Source organism: Myotis brandtii, unplaced genomic scaffold, assembly GCF_000412655.1.
Source record: "Myotis brandtii unplaced genomic scaffold, ASM41265v1 scaffold220, whole genome shotgun sequence".
Classification (NCBI taxonomy): domain Eukaryota; kingdom Metazoa; phylum Chordata; class Mammalia; order Chiroptera; family Vespertilionidae; genus Myotis; species Myotis brandtii.
This window is the reverse complement of record NW_005358250.1, coordinates 72,626-85,597: the sequence shown is the minus strand read 5'-3', so window position 1 is coordinate 85,597 and position 12,972 is coordinate 72,626. Positions and strand designations below refer to the sequence as shown.

The window sequence follows — 12,972 nt, the reverse complement described above, 5'->3', positions numbered from 1 at the left end:
ACTGCGGCTGGCCACCCTCCTGCAGCCTCTCCCCCCAGCCAGCCCGGCCCCCAATCACCCCCTACCGATCGGGGGCGGGGCCGGCCGGCTAACCTCCTGCAGCCCCTCCCCCCAGCCAGCTCAGCCTCCAGTTGGCCCACCCCAATCAGGGCAGGCCAGCCGGACCCCACCCGTGCACGAATTTGTGCACCGGGCCTCTAGTGTAAAAATAAACATTACAGCCTGGCAGCATAGCTCAGTGGTTGAGCATCAACCTATGAACCAGGAGGTCACAGTTTGATTCTCAATCAGGGAACATGCCCAGGTTGAGGGCTCGATCCCCAGTGTGGGGTGTGCAGGAGGCATCGGATCAATGATTCTCTCTCATCATTGTTATTTCTACATCTCTCTCTCTCTCTCTTCCTCTCTGAAGTAAATAAAAATATATATATTTTTAAAAAAGAATAAACATTACAAAAAATGTACAAGAAATACAATAATAAAACTATAAAACTGTAATGAAGAACCTACAAGAAAATTTAAATGAAGGACTCGTTATTGAAAAGTCATTCTCTCCAAAGTAATCTAAAAGTGTAATGCAATCACAACAAAAATACTTAATACACACTCCTTTAGGGACTTTGACAATCTGATTTTAAAATGCACAAGAAAGAGAAAATGATCAAGAATAGCTGGAAACCCTGAAAAAGGTACAAGGGTACCTTTTACTTATTTTTCTGGATAAACATTATAAGGGTTTATATAGAGCTGCTTGGCACTGTGTTCTCTGTTTACTCTAGGGAACATTCTAAGAATGGCATAGGAAATCTGATGTTATATTTTTCATTGGGTTCTTGCTATGAATGTTTTTAGTATTATCTCTATGAAAGCCCATTAGAAGATACTTTCTTCAAAGAACTGTGCCAGGAAAACCTTTATTTACCTGGGGAACTATTTTGCTTTATCCTCACAGACAAAGCCAATACTTTAACTGGTTGGTTATCCACTTTCTATGATGGCCAGAAATATTGAGCACACAAATGCAACTCAAATGTATTCCAACTATGTGCAAACCCTGTGACCTGAATATCAACTTACCTATTTTCTAAATTTCCTTTTGGACCTAATCTACATTTTCCCTGACTATACATTTCCTTTTTATATGGACTTTTGAGAGATTTAAATGACTGAATAAAGGAATTTCTTACCTGGAAGTTAATCATCTTCTGCAACTCTTGCACAGAGATCTATGAAAGTAAAAATTAGGAAGTAAATAGAAGAACATGGAAAACCAGGACTGCAATGTAGAACCCTGCTCTATCAGCATGGAAGCACCCACTCTGCAGCCTCCGAGAATGCCACCTACTGGGAGAATGTTTCTAGCAAGTCAGAAAAGCCCCTATTTTATCAGCACCGATGTCTACTTGTGATTCTGTTATGGATATATGGATGTTATACATTCCTACTGAACTAAGAGCAGGTTGTTTAACCTTTGAACTAGTGGCATGTTTCCCCCCCTGAAATGTATCCTAAGAAAATAATAATAAACGAGTTAAAAGACTAACTAAAAACCTGGTCTCTGATGCTCAGTGTCTCTGGAAGTCATTCTTTCTTGTGATTCTCTGGTGTCTACTCTGAAGTTGGTGTAAGAGATCTCAAATTAGGTTGGATTTATTGAGAAGGCTAAATCCAAAGACCTAGGAACTTTTTTTTTTAAAAGCAGTTTAGACTCCAAACTGTTTCTGTTTCTCTCTCTCTCCTCACCTCCACCCCCTCTGGAAACTCACCATCTCCTATGAATGCAGTCTGGGCTTTTTCCAATTCTAACCAGTACATCTGGGGCCCTAGAAAGACTAAAATGTGCAAGAGGGAGTCACAGCTTTATTTACATAATCTTCACTAGAAGATCTGTAGATTCACCTAGTGCCCCTTAAAAAACGCCAACAAATCGAAACTTACTCAATATTCACTGCTCAAATATTTCAAAAGAAGAATAAATCCAACTCTTTGTTTTTTTGCAGGGTGCTATCTTCTAAAAAAGAATGACATTTGGAGAAGGCTCATCTGGATTTAAATCTCAGCTCTTCCACTTACTAAGCTGTAGGAGTCCAGCCAAGTCACTTCACCTCTCTCAGCTTTAGTTAATTCATGCCGTAAAATAAAGATAAGTTACTTCAGGTGATGGTTGTGTGAGAATACACAGTTTCTCCAGAAACGCTTTCTTCCCAGATCCCCTGACACGGTTTAACATTTCCTACTGCAGGCTCTGATAGGGCCAAAGGTGCTCCTGTAACCAAGAAAGGTGGTTTGATGCAGACTCCTTCCTACACAGTGACCTTTACCAACCAAGGCAGGAATGCAAACTAAGTTTGCCCCTGCCCCTGCCCCAGCCCCAGCCGGGATCTAGGAACCGACTGAGGGGCGGTCGGAGCCCTGCGCTTGCTCTCTCTGAACTACTCAGAACGGGAAGGCACACAAACACCAAGTGACCGCGTGTGCGGATGGCTGAGTTTATCTTCGGTTGGGGAAGCCAATAACCCAGCGCCTGCCTTTGTCCCCGCCCTCCCTGAGACCCCCGCGGTCGTGCCTCTCACCGCTCCGCTCCGCTCCTACTCGGGCTCGCTCCAAGTCCTACATCAGTTTACAGAGACCTCGCAGAGACTCGGGAGCAACACCCACTGTCACTCACGCTACGCGGATGCGAAGATTACCGAAGGCTGGCTACCTCCCCGCCGGGTGTACGCGGAAGTAACAGCCCACCTAGAGTTCCCAGGCTCCCCCGCGGTGTAGGCCACCCATCCGAGACTACATTTCCCATAAGGCACGTGGAGCTAGTTTCCGGAAAACCTCAGCTATTTCCACCTCACTTGGGGTAAATTCCAGGGTTGGTATCTCTGGGGCCGCCTTGAGAGCCATGCTCATTTTTTAAAGTGTGGGGATCACTCTGGCTGCGAGTATAACCCGATGTCCTGACCCCCGGGTAGTATCAGGGTGCCTGATCAGGCGGGGACCCTAGGTGGTCGCTTGGTCCTCTAAGTTCTTGTCACCTATTGGTTACCTCCCTTGGTTAAATGCCCAGGCTTTGGCTGTTTGCCTGGACATGGGTAGAGTCCACATCTCAAAATGGGGTCAGTTATGCTAACTCCATGCTCTCCACAAAAAAAGCAGGTGTACATATCATTTTTATTTAAAAATATAGACATCAGAATTTTTAAATACTGGAAAATCCAAATCAGCAGTATGCTAAGAGAATAATTTACCCTGACTCAAATTTGGTTTCTTCTAGCAATGCAGTAGCTTAGGTCAGAGAAATGAAGAGGACCCAACAAAGAAGACTGAGAATGAATAATCCGTGAGATAGATGGAAAAGTAGGAGAGTTAGGATCTGAAAAATCAAGGGAAGAAAACATTCCAAGAAGAAGGGAGTGATCCGCTGTGTTCAATGTTACTGATAGGTCAACTAGGATGAGAACTAAGAACTGATCATTGAATTTAGCAACATGAAAGTTGTTGAAACAGGCCGTTTTGACATAGTGGTGGAAGTTTGATAAGAGTGGGATAAAAGGATGAGAGAGGAAGTGGAGAAAGCAAGTAGAGACAATACTTTTAAAAGTTTTGCTTTTTAAAGATGAACAGAAAAGTAAAGCTGTCTTTGCATGTGGCTAATGGGTCCAGAATTTTTAAAAATTGCTTTGAGAGAGACATAAAAAATGTGGACTTGTTCCACTTATTTATGAATTCATTGATTGATTCCTGTATGTGCCCTGGCCAAGGATCCAACTGCAGCCTTGACGTCAAGAGGACCTCTAACCAACTGAGTTACCAGGCCAGGGCCAGATTTTTCTTTTTTTTAGATGGAAGAAATTACAGTATGTTTGTTTTCTAATATAAAATGATACAGTAGAGAGGGGAAAACTGACAACACAGTAGAGAAAGGACAGTTGCAGGAGGAAAGTCTTTGAGGAGAGAAGGGATGGATTCCAGTATACAATCATAAGGATCGATTATAAGAGTGTGTACAATTCATCCATTGAAATAAAAGGGGAGGCAGAGTTCATGGATACAGATGCAGATGGGCAGACAGATTTGGTGGTGAGAGAAATAGGATTTCCTCTTATGAGTGCTTCTATTTTCTCAGTGAAATAGAAAGCTGAAAGTGAAGATAGGAAGGTATTGGAGGTTGGGGAGCTGTGATGAACCCACAGAGGGAAGGCATGAAAGCTCTGTATCCTTTCCCCTACACCTTGCCCTTATGCATCTCTTCTATCTGGCTGTTCCTATATTATATTTCTTTGTAATAAACTGATAATCTAGTAAGAACAATGTTTCTCTGAGTTCTGTGAGCCACTCTATCGAATTAGTTGAACATGAGGAGGGGATCATTGGATCCTCCAATCTATAACCTATAGGTCAGAAGCACAGGTGACAACCTAGACTTGCAATTAGTATCTGAAATGGAGGGGGGGGGGGGGGAAATTGTAGGACTGAGCACTTTACCTGTATAATCTGACACTATTACCAGGTAGATAGTGTCAGAATTGAGCTGAATTGTAGGATATTCAGTTGGTGTCAGAGAATTGGTTGGTGGTGGAGAAAAAAAATCACAAACTCATTGGAAATGGTGTGAGTGTAATTTTAGTTTTGTTCATGACATTGTCTCCAAAGCCTGGCACTTAATGGGTGCTAAATAATTATTTGTGAATACTGAATAAATGTGAAACTGTCTATAGTTTTATCCTCATAAGTGCATTATGGAACTTGTCTGGCTCAGCATCTTCAATCTATAGATCAATTTGGAGAGAACCATGAGCCTGGTATGTCTCATTTATTTAAGTCTGCTTTAATTTCTCTCAGCAATGTTTTCTAGTTTTTGATGTAAAATACTTGCATATTTTTTGGTCAAAAATATCCTGAAGTATTCCATCTTTTTTATATTATAAACTGTATTTTAAATTTCCATTTGATTTTTTATTGCAACTGTACAAATACAATTTATTTTTGAATATTGATCTGACACATGCTATAACATGGATAAACTTGAAGACATTACGCTGAGTGAAATACTAGTAAGACAGTCACAAAGGGCAAATATTCCTTTGTAATAAACCGATAATCTAGTAAGTCAATGTTTCTCACAAGTCCAGTGTAGACTTCCTTTTGTGAACCTGTAGCATCTTGCACCACCCTACCACTCTATGCTAGCTCTTATCACATGGCTCTGTCACTGCCTGATTACTTGTCTGTACTCTCTGCTAAACTACATAAAGCAGGAGGGCTGGAACTGAATCTGTTGGCTGGGTCCTCTCAAACCTGCTCTCTTCTTGGTGCCACAGGATGCCCAGAATCATTAGGTTAAGCCTCCAAGAATTTCATGTTCTTAAGGACCTGCCTCCTGCAGGCCTCCAATGGATTTGTGAGTATCAAATTCTGAAACTTGACCCTTTCAATCTGATGCTTTTGCCCCAGACTATGCAAGACAGGGAGAGTTGTCCAGATGCCTCCAAGAATTTCATGTTCTTAAGGACCTGCCTCCTATAGGCCTCCAATGGATTTGCAAGTATCAAATTCTGAAACTTAACCCTTTTAATCCAATGCTTTTGCCCCAGATTATGCAAGACAGGGAAAGAGTTGTCCAGACTCCATCTAGCAGATGACATCAGATTTTTAAAATTATGAGCCTTAAACTAAATGTTCTAACACATTTTGGTGCCGGGATGTGGTTGTGGGGACCAATTAAGGACTAGTCATGTTCATCTTTCCTCTTTCCCACTAGGGTTTAGGGTCCTTAGCAAGGCAAAAATTGCAAGCTCTGTTCCTGAAAATCTCAGTGGGGCAGAGATGTCAAGTTGTCACTCAATATCCATTCTCCCTTTTTTATAGTTCATAGAATTTTCAGTTTTTATCTGTATATATGCTTTCCCAGAACAAAATTTACATATGCAGCTAGCTATCACCAGGTAACCAAGTTTTGGCCAATGGGATGGAAGTGGAAGCAGTGGTACAAATTTAGGAAGTGTCCTTAAAATGATGCCCTTTTCCTATTTCAGCTCTATAATGAATGTGTAATGGGTGACTGGAGCTTGGGCAGCCATTTTGGACTATGAAGTAGAAAGATACCTGCTGATGTTAGAGAAATAAGAGAGAAGGAATTTGGGCTCCGAACACCATGGGGTGCCACATCAGAACTAGACTATCTTTTTCATAAGAGAGAAAAAAAATTCTATTTTGTTTAACCACTATTGTTTTGGAAATTTCTATTCTGAACGGTTGAACCTAATCCTACTTAAGGTACTCAATCCATTCTTTGGCCCAGGAAGCATGTTTTTAAAAAATCAAGAAATAGCTTTGTTGTCACATCTCTTTTTATTTAGCCATTCATTGAACAAGCACCCAAGAGGTCCATAATTTGGGGTTCAGACACCTTAGGCAGAATTCAAAAGGGAGAGATAAAATTAGACATGTCAAGGCTGCAAACCAGGGAAGTATTTGTAGAAAACATCATTAGTGATCCTGAGGTGATTCCAATTACAAATGCTTCAACTATTTTGTAAGAAACCACAAAGTGCCCAGCCGATGGCTCAGTGGTTGAACGTCAACCTATGAACCAGAAGGTCAAGGTTAGCATATACACAACCATTTATAGTGGTTACCTATGAAGGATTGAGATTATGAAAAAAAAAACAACAACCCATCAGTTAACCAATCTGGACAGTGTTTCATTTTATTTTATTACATAAAATGCAGAAAGCCTTGATTGAGAAAAAATAGGGAAGAGACTTAACAGAAACTGAAGAATCTTCTTAGGAAGGCAATGATTGCTGAAGGATACTGCTGTTCCAGCCATGATGAGCATCTGTCTTCTTGGCAATCTATGGTGAAGCTCCAGGCACAGTATAATCCCAGATCTCCCACTCACCCAAGCATTGGTCCTAGATTTGAGTGGTTAGAGGTCGAGAAAATATGAAAGCCAAAGACTGGCCCTGTTTTACTTTTTGAGTACAGGAAGGGTGAAAGTTCCTTAAGGCACACCTTCTGTTCATCTGGCTTTTTTGGCTTGGGGCTCTAGCGAGGAGCTGTGCACCCCACCGCCCTTCCTCCACTCACAGATACCTGCATAGTTGCATGTCCGGCATTTCCAAGCCTCCTCCACATCAACCCCTTGAGGCTCTCGGTGGCCTACCCAGTAAGCCATATAGTGCTGCACTTTGCTTCTCAGCTCCTTCTCTTCAAAGGCCACAATCTCTGAACCCAGCACAGTGGCAGTCTCTTGGTGGATATACTCAATCTTCAGAATATCAATGACTGGAAGGTCAGACAATGTTAGAGACAAGATGACCAGCTCCATGAGGTCACCCAAGGACGTCACAGAGAAGCCTCCCTGTTGGGCATGCCTCAGCACTGCAGGTCCCAGTGGCTTTTCTGGATGCAATTTTGTGTGGTGGGTTAGGCTAGCAGTGGTCACCTTCCCTTGTACCATGGCATCAAAGATATACTTGTATAGGCTGACTTGAAAACAGTCTTTTTTTTTCTGAGCCTCCAGAGGGAGCACAGGGCGTCTGCGCGTCTTGAGTTCAACCAGTTCCAGTTCCCCCTTGGGTGTATAGTGCAACTCATCAATCACTCCAACAAGCAGCACACCCTCCACTTCTCCAAACACTGGAAACTCTCTGATGCGCCCTCCTGACTGCAGGGTAGGAATCATTGATAACATATTCAGAAACTTAACTGCCCACGCATCTTCTTTGCTGGTGATGGAGATAGTCACAAGATCATGAAGTTCTAGTTCTCTAGCGAGGTGGATACTGGCACCAGTGTCCAAAATAGCTGCCTTCTCAGGTGCCAAGAAACCAGGAAGTTCCTTCCCATATACCATTTGCTGTTCACACCAGTTCTGAGCAGACAGGTCAGTCACATACAAATATTTAAGGTGGAATCGCTCCATGGGTGATAAGACATCCAACCCTTTTTTCCACTTTGGTAAGCTTATGAGCTTGTCATCCATCCCCGGGGGTTCAGAAGAAGGGCCAGGCTTGCTAAGTGGATCACTCAACTCTTGGGTATCCTCCAGATCCAGAAACTCCGAGTCACTCAAATCCGAGAACCCTGAGGCCTCTGCTGACACCTTCTCCTCTTCCTCAGTCTCTGCCATGGCACAGCTCTGGATTGGTCTAGGCCCTGCACATCATGTTAAAGAAATGTATTATCCAAATAAATAAACAGAATTAGACTATTTATTTACATTCCTTAAAGAAGCCTATTTGTTTACAACCAATTAGTAATGCTACAGAGTTGTAGTACAGGTACAATTTACAATATGGCTCCTGGTATCATCCATATATGAACACTTAAAAAATTTTTTAGGTGCAAAATGGTTTTATTCTTGAATCTGCCACTAACACATTATGTGTGACTTTAAGCAAATTACTTTCCTTGGCCTCAATTTCTTCATTTAAAAGATCTGAGTTTGAGTGGGTAGGGAGGGGTCAATGGGGGAAAAAGGAAACATATGTAATGCTCTCAACAATAAAGAATTTAAATTAAATTTTTTTAAAAAAGACTTGAGTTTGTCTTTTCTACTTCAAAATTCTACTGACTTGAGCCCTAGCTGGTGTGGCTCAGTTGGTTGGATGTCTTCCCCTGCACCAGGAGGTTGCCAGTTGATTCCAGGTCAGGGCACATGCCCGAATTTCAGGCTTGATCCCCAGTAGTGGGCATGTGGGAGGCAGCCAATCAATGTTAGTTCTCACACTGATATTTCTCTCTCTCTCCCCCTCTTCCTTCGTCTCTCTCTAAAAATCAATACACTATTCTTTTTTTTTTTAATCTATTTTTATATTTCAGAGATCTGAGTTTGAGTGGGTAGGGAGGGGTCAATGGGGGAAAAAGGAAACATATGTAATGCTCTCAACAATAAAGAATTTAAATTAAATTTTTTTAAAAAAGACTTGAGTTTGTCTTTTCTACTTCAAAATTCTACTGACTTGAGCCCTAGCTGGTGTGGCTCAGTTGGTTGGATGTCTTCCCCTGCACCAGGTTGCCAGTTGTTGATTCCAGGTCAGGGCACATGCCCGAATTTCAGGCTTGATCCCCAGTAGTGGGCATGTGGGAGGCAGCCAATCAATGTTAGTTCTCACACTGATATTTCTCTCTCTCTCCCCCTCTTCCTTCGTCTCTCTCTAAAAATCAATACACTATTCTTTTTTTTTTTAATCTATTTTTATTGATTTCAGAGAGGAAGGGAGAGAGAGAAAGAAACATCAATGATGAGAGAGAATCATTGATCAGCTGCCTTCTGCACACCCCCTACTGGGGATCGAACCCATGATCCAAGCATGTGCCCCAACCTCCTGGACCTGGTTCATAGGTCAACCCTCAACCACTAAACCACACTGGCCTGGCTATAAACTATTCTTTAAAAAAAAATTCTACTGACTTGGGACATTATTTCATTATTTTAAGTGAATACAGATCTTTGTAAATGTTGGAATGATGTTTGAAAGTTTACCAGGGATCACTTCTATAATTCCACTGATACAAAATCCTTGACTATGAAAAGAAATCTCAATTACAAACTATTTCTTGAGAAAAATCAGCTCTACAATGACTGTTTTTAAATGTAGTTTGCAGGATTAAAATTTAAAGACTAACTATCGATACAAATAGATCTACTCATACACAAAGTAATAGCATAAAGTAATGAGAGAGGATATTCACAGAGACATGTGGAAACCAGTTGCTTTTTTTATACTTGAAATGTTAAGGAAATGGCAGACAGAAAGCTCTTTGTGGGTTTAATTTTACCCTTACTGACTGTAATTTATACTCCTAACATTTTTATTTTCTCCCTCCACAAGACATTAACTTATGATGGAAAATATCTGTCAATAAGCACTATTAATATTAATAATATAATCAATTATATAAATAGTGATATTTATTGTGTAGTTATTGTGTGCTAGACACTGAGACAAGTGTTTCACATGCAATATCTGAATATTCTACTGTAAGACAGGTACTTTAAAAAATTTTACTATGAAAAATTTCACATACAGAGAAACAGAACAGAACAATGAATGGCCATATACTAATACAAGCCAATTAGATAAACAACTGTTGACATGTTGTTGCATTTGTTTCTTTTCTGTGCACTTTTTTTTGGCTGAACTATTTTAAAGTACATTATAGACATCATAACACTTCAAATATAAATATGTATATTCTCCCTCATTAACTACACTATTACATAATCGGTAATACCCTAACATTCTGGTCCTCATTCAAATTTCTCCAACTTCCCTAAAATGTCTTGGAAAAGACTTGAGTTTGTCTTTTCTACTTCAAAATTCTAATTTCTCCAACTGCCCTAAAATGTCTTGAATAGCTTTTCCTTAAACCAGGAAACAAAGACCACACATCTCATTTGATTGTTCTGTCTCGCAAGTATTTTTAATCTTAAAAAACTAGGCAAATTATCTTGTGAAGATACTCTGTTTAAGCCTTCCTCATAACCTCACATATCTAACCTTGCATAGAGAGAAAACAAAACAAGGCATGACCAGTCCACTAGTATATGACTCAGGGTGCCAGAAAAAATAAGTAATTTGACACAGAATTTAAGTCAATTGAGATAACTATGGGCCATTTCCTCCTTGCTATTCTAATAAGCAATGAATAAGCTGAATGCACCAACTCCCAGGTTTAAAGCTTAAGAACTGATGCCTTGAAAATGGTATACTTAAATAGAATTAAAACACAGAAGCTGCATATTTGCACGTGTCTGAAACTGCAAATGTGCCTTAAATGATGACAATTTCAAAATAAGTAATGTTATTTGGAGCATGAAGTCCCTGAAGGTTGGAGAGTATCTTTTCCCTCCACCAAGAAACTAAAGTTAAATGACAATGAACAGGTATACTTTGAGGTTTTCCCCAACCATCAGGGACAGGGCACAAAATCCAAATCAACTGACCTTGAAAGTATTTTATTTCAAATATCTAGACCTGGGTTGTTCAATATGTACCCACCAGCCACAAGTGACTAAACTTAAATAGAATTAAATAAAATTTAAAACTCATTTTCTGAGTTGCATTAGGCACATTTTAAGTGCTCAGTAGCTACATATGGCTAGTGGGTACCACATTATAAGGCACAGATTTAGAACATTTCCCCTGATGACAGAATGCTCTATTGGACAGTACTGTTTAAGGTATGGACTTTCTACTTGTTTTTCATGCAACATTGAGAACAGAGTATCCCTGAACAGGTAAGTGAAATGTTTTGTGGAAAAGACACAAAGAGGGGAGAGAGGTTCATTGTGTGTGGAATTATTCATCTAAAAGAAGAAAACAATGTACGGGGGATGGATAATTTAGGCTCAGATGGGTTGCTTAGACTTTCCCACGCAGAAAATATCTCAGCAAGGTTATGATGCAGTGCACGGTGTCCCAAAATGCAATTTGTATCTTTTTGACATGAGATGATTTTACATGGTATGTTGATCAATATTTTTAGAAGTATCTTAGAATACATGTAAAGCTATTAAAGCATCCATCAAATGTATGTCATAGGTAGTATTTCTTAGGACAAGTTTGATTTTGAAATAAGTGTAAAAAATTAAAATACGAGAATAACGATACAGAGAGTACATAGGTATAGCAAAATCATTAGGTGGCCAGTGAATGAGATGTTTGGGAAACACCAGCATTGTATCAAGAGTCTGGGGAGCCTACAGATCTGGATTCTGAATCTGATCCTGACTAGGTCAGTCGTATTTAGTAGTATGCTACTTGCTTTAGGAAGTACTCACTCTTGGGCAAGTTTTCCCGTGGCTACTGATACACCTTTAAAATTAGAGTATTCCTTCCAGCTGTACACGACTGAGTGACAAAACAGCATATATATTAGCACTGAACAAATGCGGATCTTCTTCCCCTTCCCAAGGAAGAGACTGTGTCTATTCCCTCTGACTGACGAGATTAAACCTCAGGAGAGAGGAAAACTACTCACCAGGGGACTTGGTTGCTCTTCCTCCTCGCGGGGAAAGGCAGATGCTGAAATGACAAAGCTGGGGGAGGAGAGAGGAGCTCTGAAACACCAGGTCTGCATTCGTGAATCCAGATGAGCAACTCTGGGCTTTGCCGTGGCAGAATGGGGGCTTTTTGTCCTTTCTCGCCTGACCGTTCCCTCACATTGCGACGTTTCCCCTCGCGGCTCCACACTGCACAAACCGTAGCCCACCCCAGGTCCTAGGCAACGCTTGCCTCTCTCCAGGGGAAATCCTCCGCGACTTCATTTTCCCCATACCTTGGATGCAGCTACTCGATCCAACCCCTGCGCCCTGCAAGTAAAAGGACTTTTTTTAAAAGGTCCCCAGGAGCTCGGCGGTCAGCTTCCTCTTCCAGCCTCAAGCTCAGCCCGAAACTTGGGCAGAGACCTCAGGTCACCCAGAGCGTTCTCTGGGTGCGTGCTGCTTGCGGAACGGCCGCTGCCTGCACCCTAGCATCCTGCTTGTCTGCAGCAGCCCGGGCTCACGGGCTCCGAGAACGCTGGCCTTCAGGAGGCACCTTTCCACCGGCCCCAAACCACGGTCTCCCCGAGTCCCATGCACGCCCTAAAGACTTCTGAGCGCTTCCTAGTATCCTGGAGCAGCCAGGCATGACAGCCCCCCGGGAGTGAAAGGTGCAGAACCCTCAGAAACGTGGCCGCGCGGGCAGCCGAGACACACCGCTTCCAGGGAGTCGTGCCCCCCGGGGAGGAGGGTGAGGGGCGTGGCAATGGCGGGAACAGACCCCTGAGCTCGAAACGCAGCCCTCCGTCCGCCACCCCACTTGCCGGCCTCCCCCTAACCTCGGATCCTCCTGCGAATCCCGGACGCCTCTCGGCTCCGCGGCGGCCTCGGAACTGCTCCCGACTCCACTCTCCACCAGCAGGAACAGGTCAGGCAGCGGCGCTTCCCTTCCGGGCTTCACACAAAGCCGTCGGGAGACCCGGCTC

At 42.2% G+C, this 12,972-nt stretch overlaps 2 protein-coding genes across 9 annotated transcripts in view; both read right to left on the bottom strand.

Annotated features, from left to right (window-relative positions):
- The window catches only part of ZNF684 (zinc finger protein 684), a 10,890-nt gene extending 8,144 nt beyond the window's left edge, over positions 1 to 2,746 (bottom strand). Inside the window, exons 1-3 of one of the 6 annotated variants that reach the window (XM_014539517.1) lie at positions 2,574 to 2,746; positions 1,767 to 1,832; positions 1,188 to 1,226 (exon numbers count right to left, since the gene is read on the bottom strand). In XM_014539517.1, coding sequence (XP_014395003.1) covers positions 1,188 to 1,226; positions 1,767 to 1,769 — 42 coding nt within the window. In that variant the 5' untranslated portion in view covers positions 1,770 to 1,832; positions 2,574 to 2,746. Of the gene's footprint in view, positions 1 to 1,187; positions 1,227 to 1,766; positions 2,267 to 2,573 lie in introns of those variants that run through there. The other 5 variants (XM_005866026.2, XM_014539518.1, XM_014539519.1 and 2 more) reach the window with 5 other exon arrangements.
- Positions 2,747 to 6,323: 3,577 nt separating this feature from the next.
- EXO5 (exonuclease 5) lies at positions 6,324 to 12,966 on the bottom strand. 3 transcript variants are annotated; one of them, XM_005866023.2, is made up of 4 exons: positions 12,826 to 12,966; positions 12,283 to 12,316; positions 11,986 to 12,043; positions 6,324 to 8,154 (listed from the first exon to the last, which is right to left on the bottom strand). In XM_005866023.2, exon 4 carries the CDS (start codon positions 8,126 to 8,128, stop codon positions 7,016 to 7,018), a length of 1,113 nt encoding a protein of 370 aa, XP_005866085.1. In that variant the 5' UTR covers positions 8,129 to 8,154; positions 11,986 to 12,043; positions 12,283 to 12,316; positions 12,826 to 12,966; the 3' UTR covers positions 6,324 to 7,015. The 3 variants fall into 3 exon arrangements, with proteins under 3 accessions (XP_005866085.1, XP_014395008.1, XP_014395009.1); XM_014539522.1 differs by having other exon boundaries at positions 6,324 to 8,155; positions 11,988 to 12,316; XM_014539523.1 differs by lacking the exon at positions 12,283 to 12,316 and having other exon boundaries at positions 6,324 to 8,155; positions 11,988 to 12,043; positions 12,826 to 12,941.
- Positions 12,967 to 12,972: the final 6 nt, after the last annotated feature.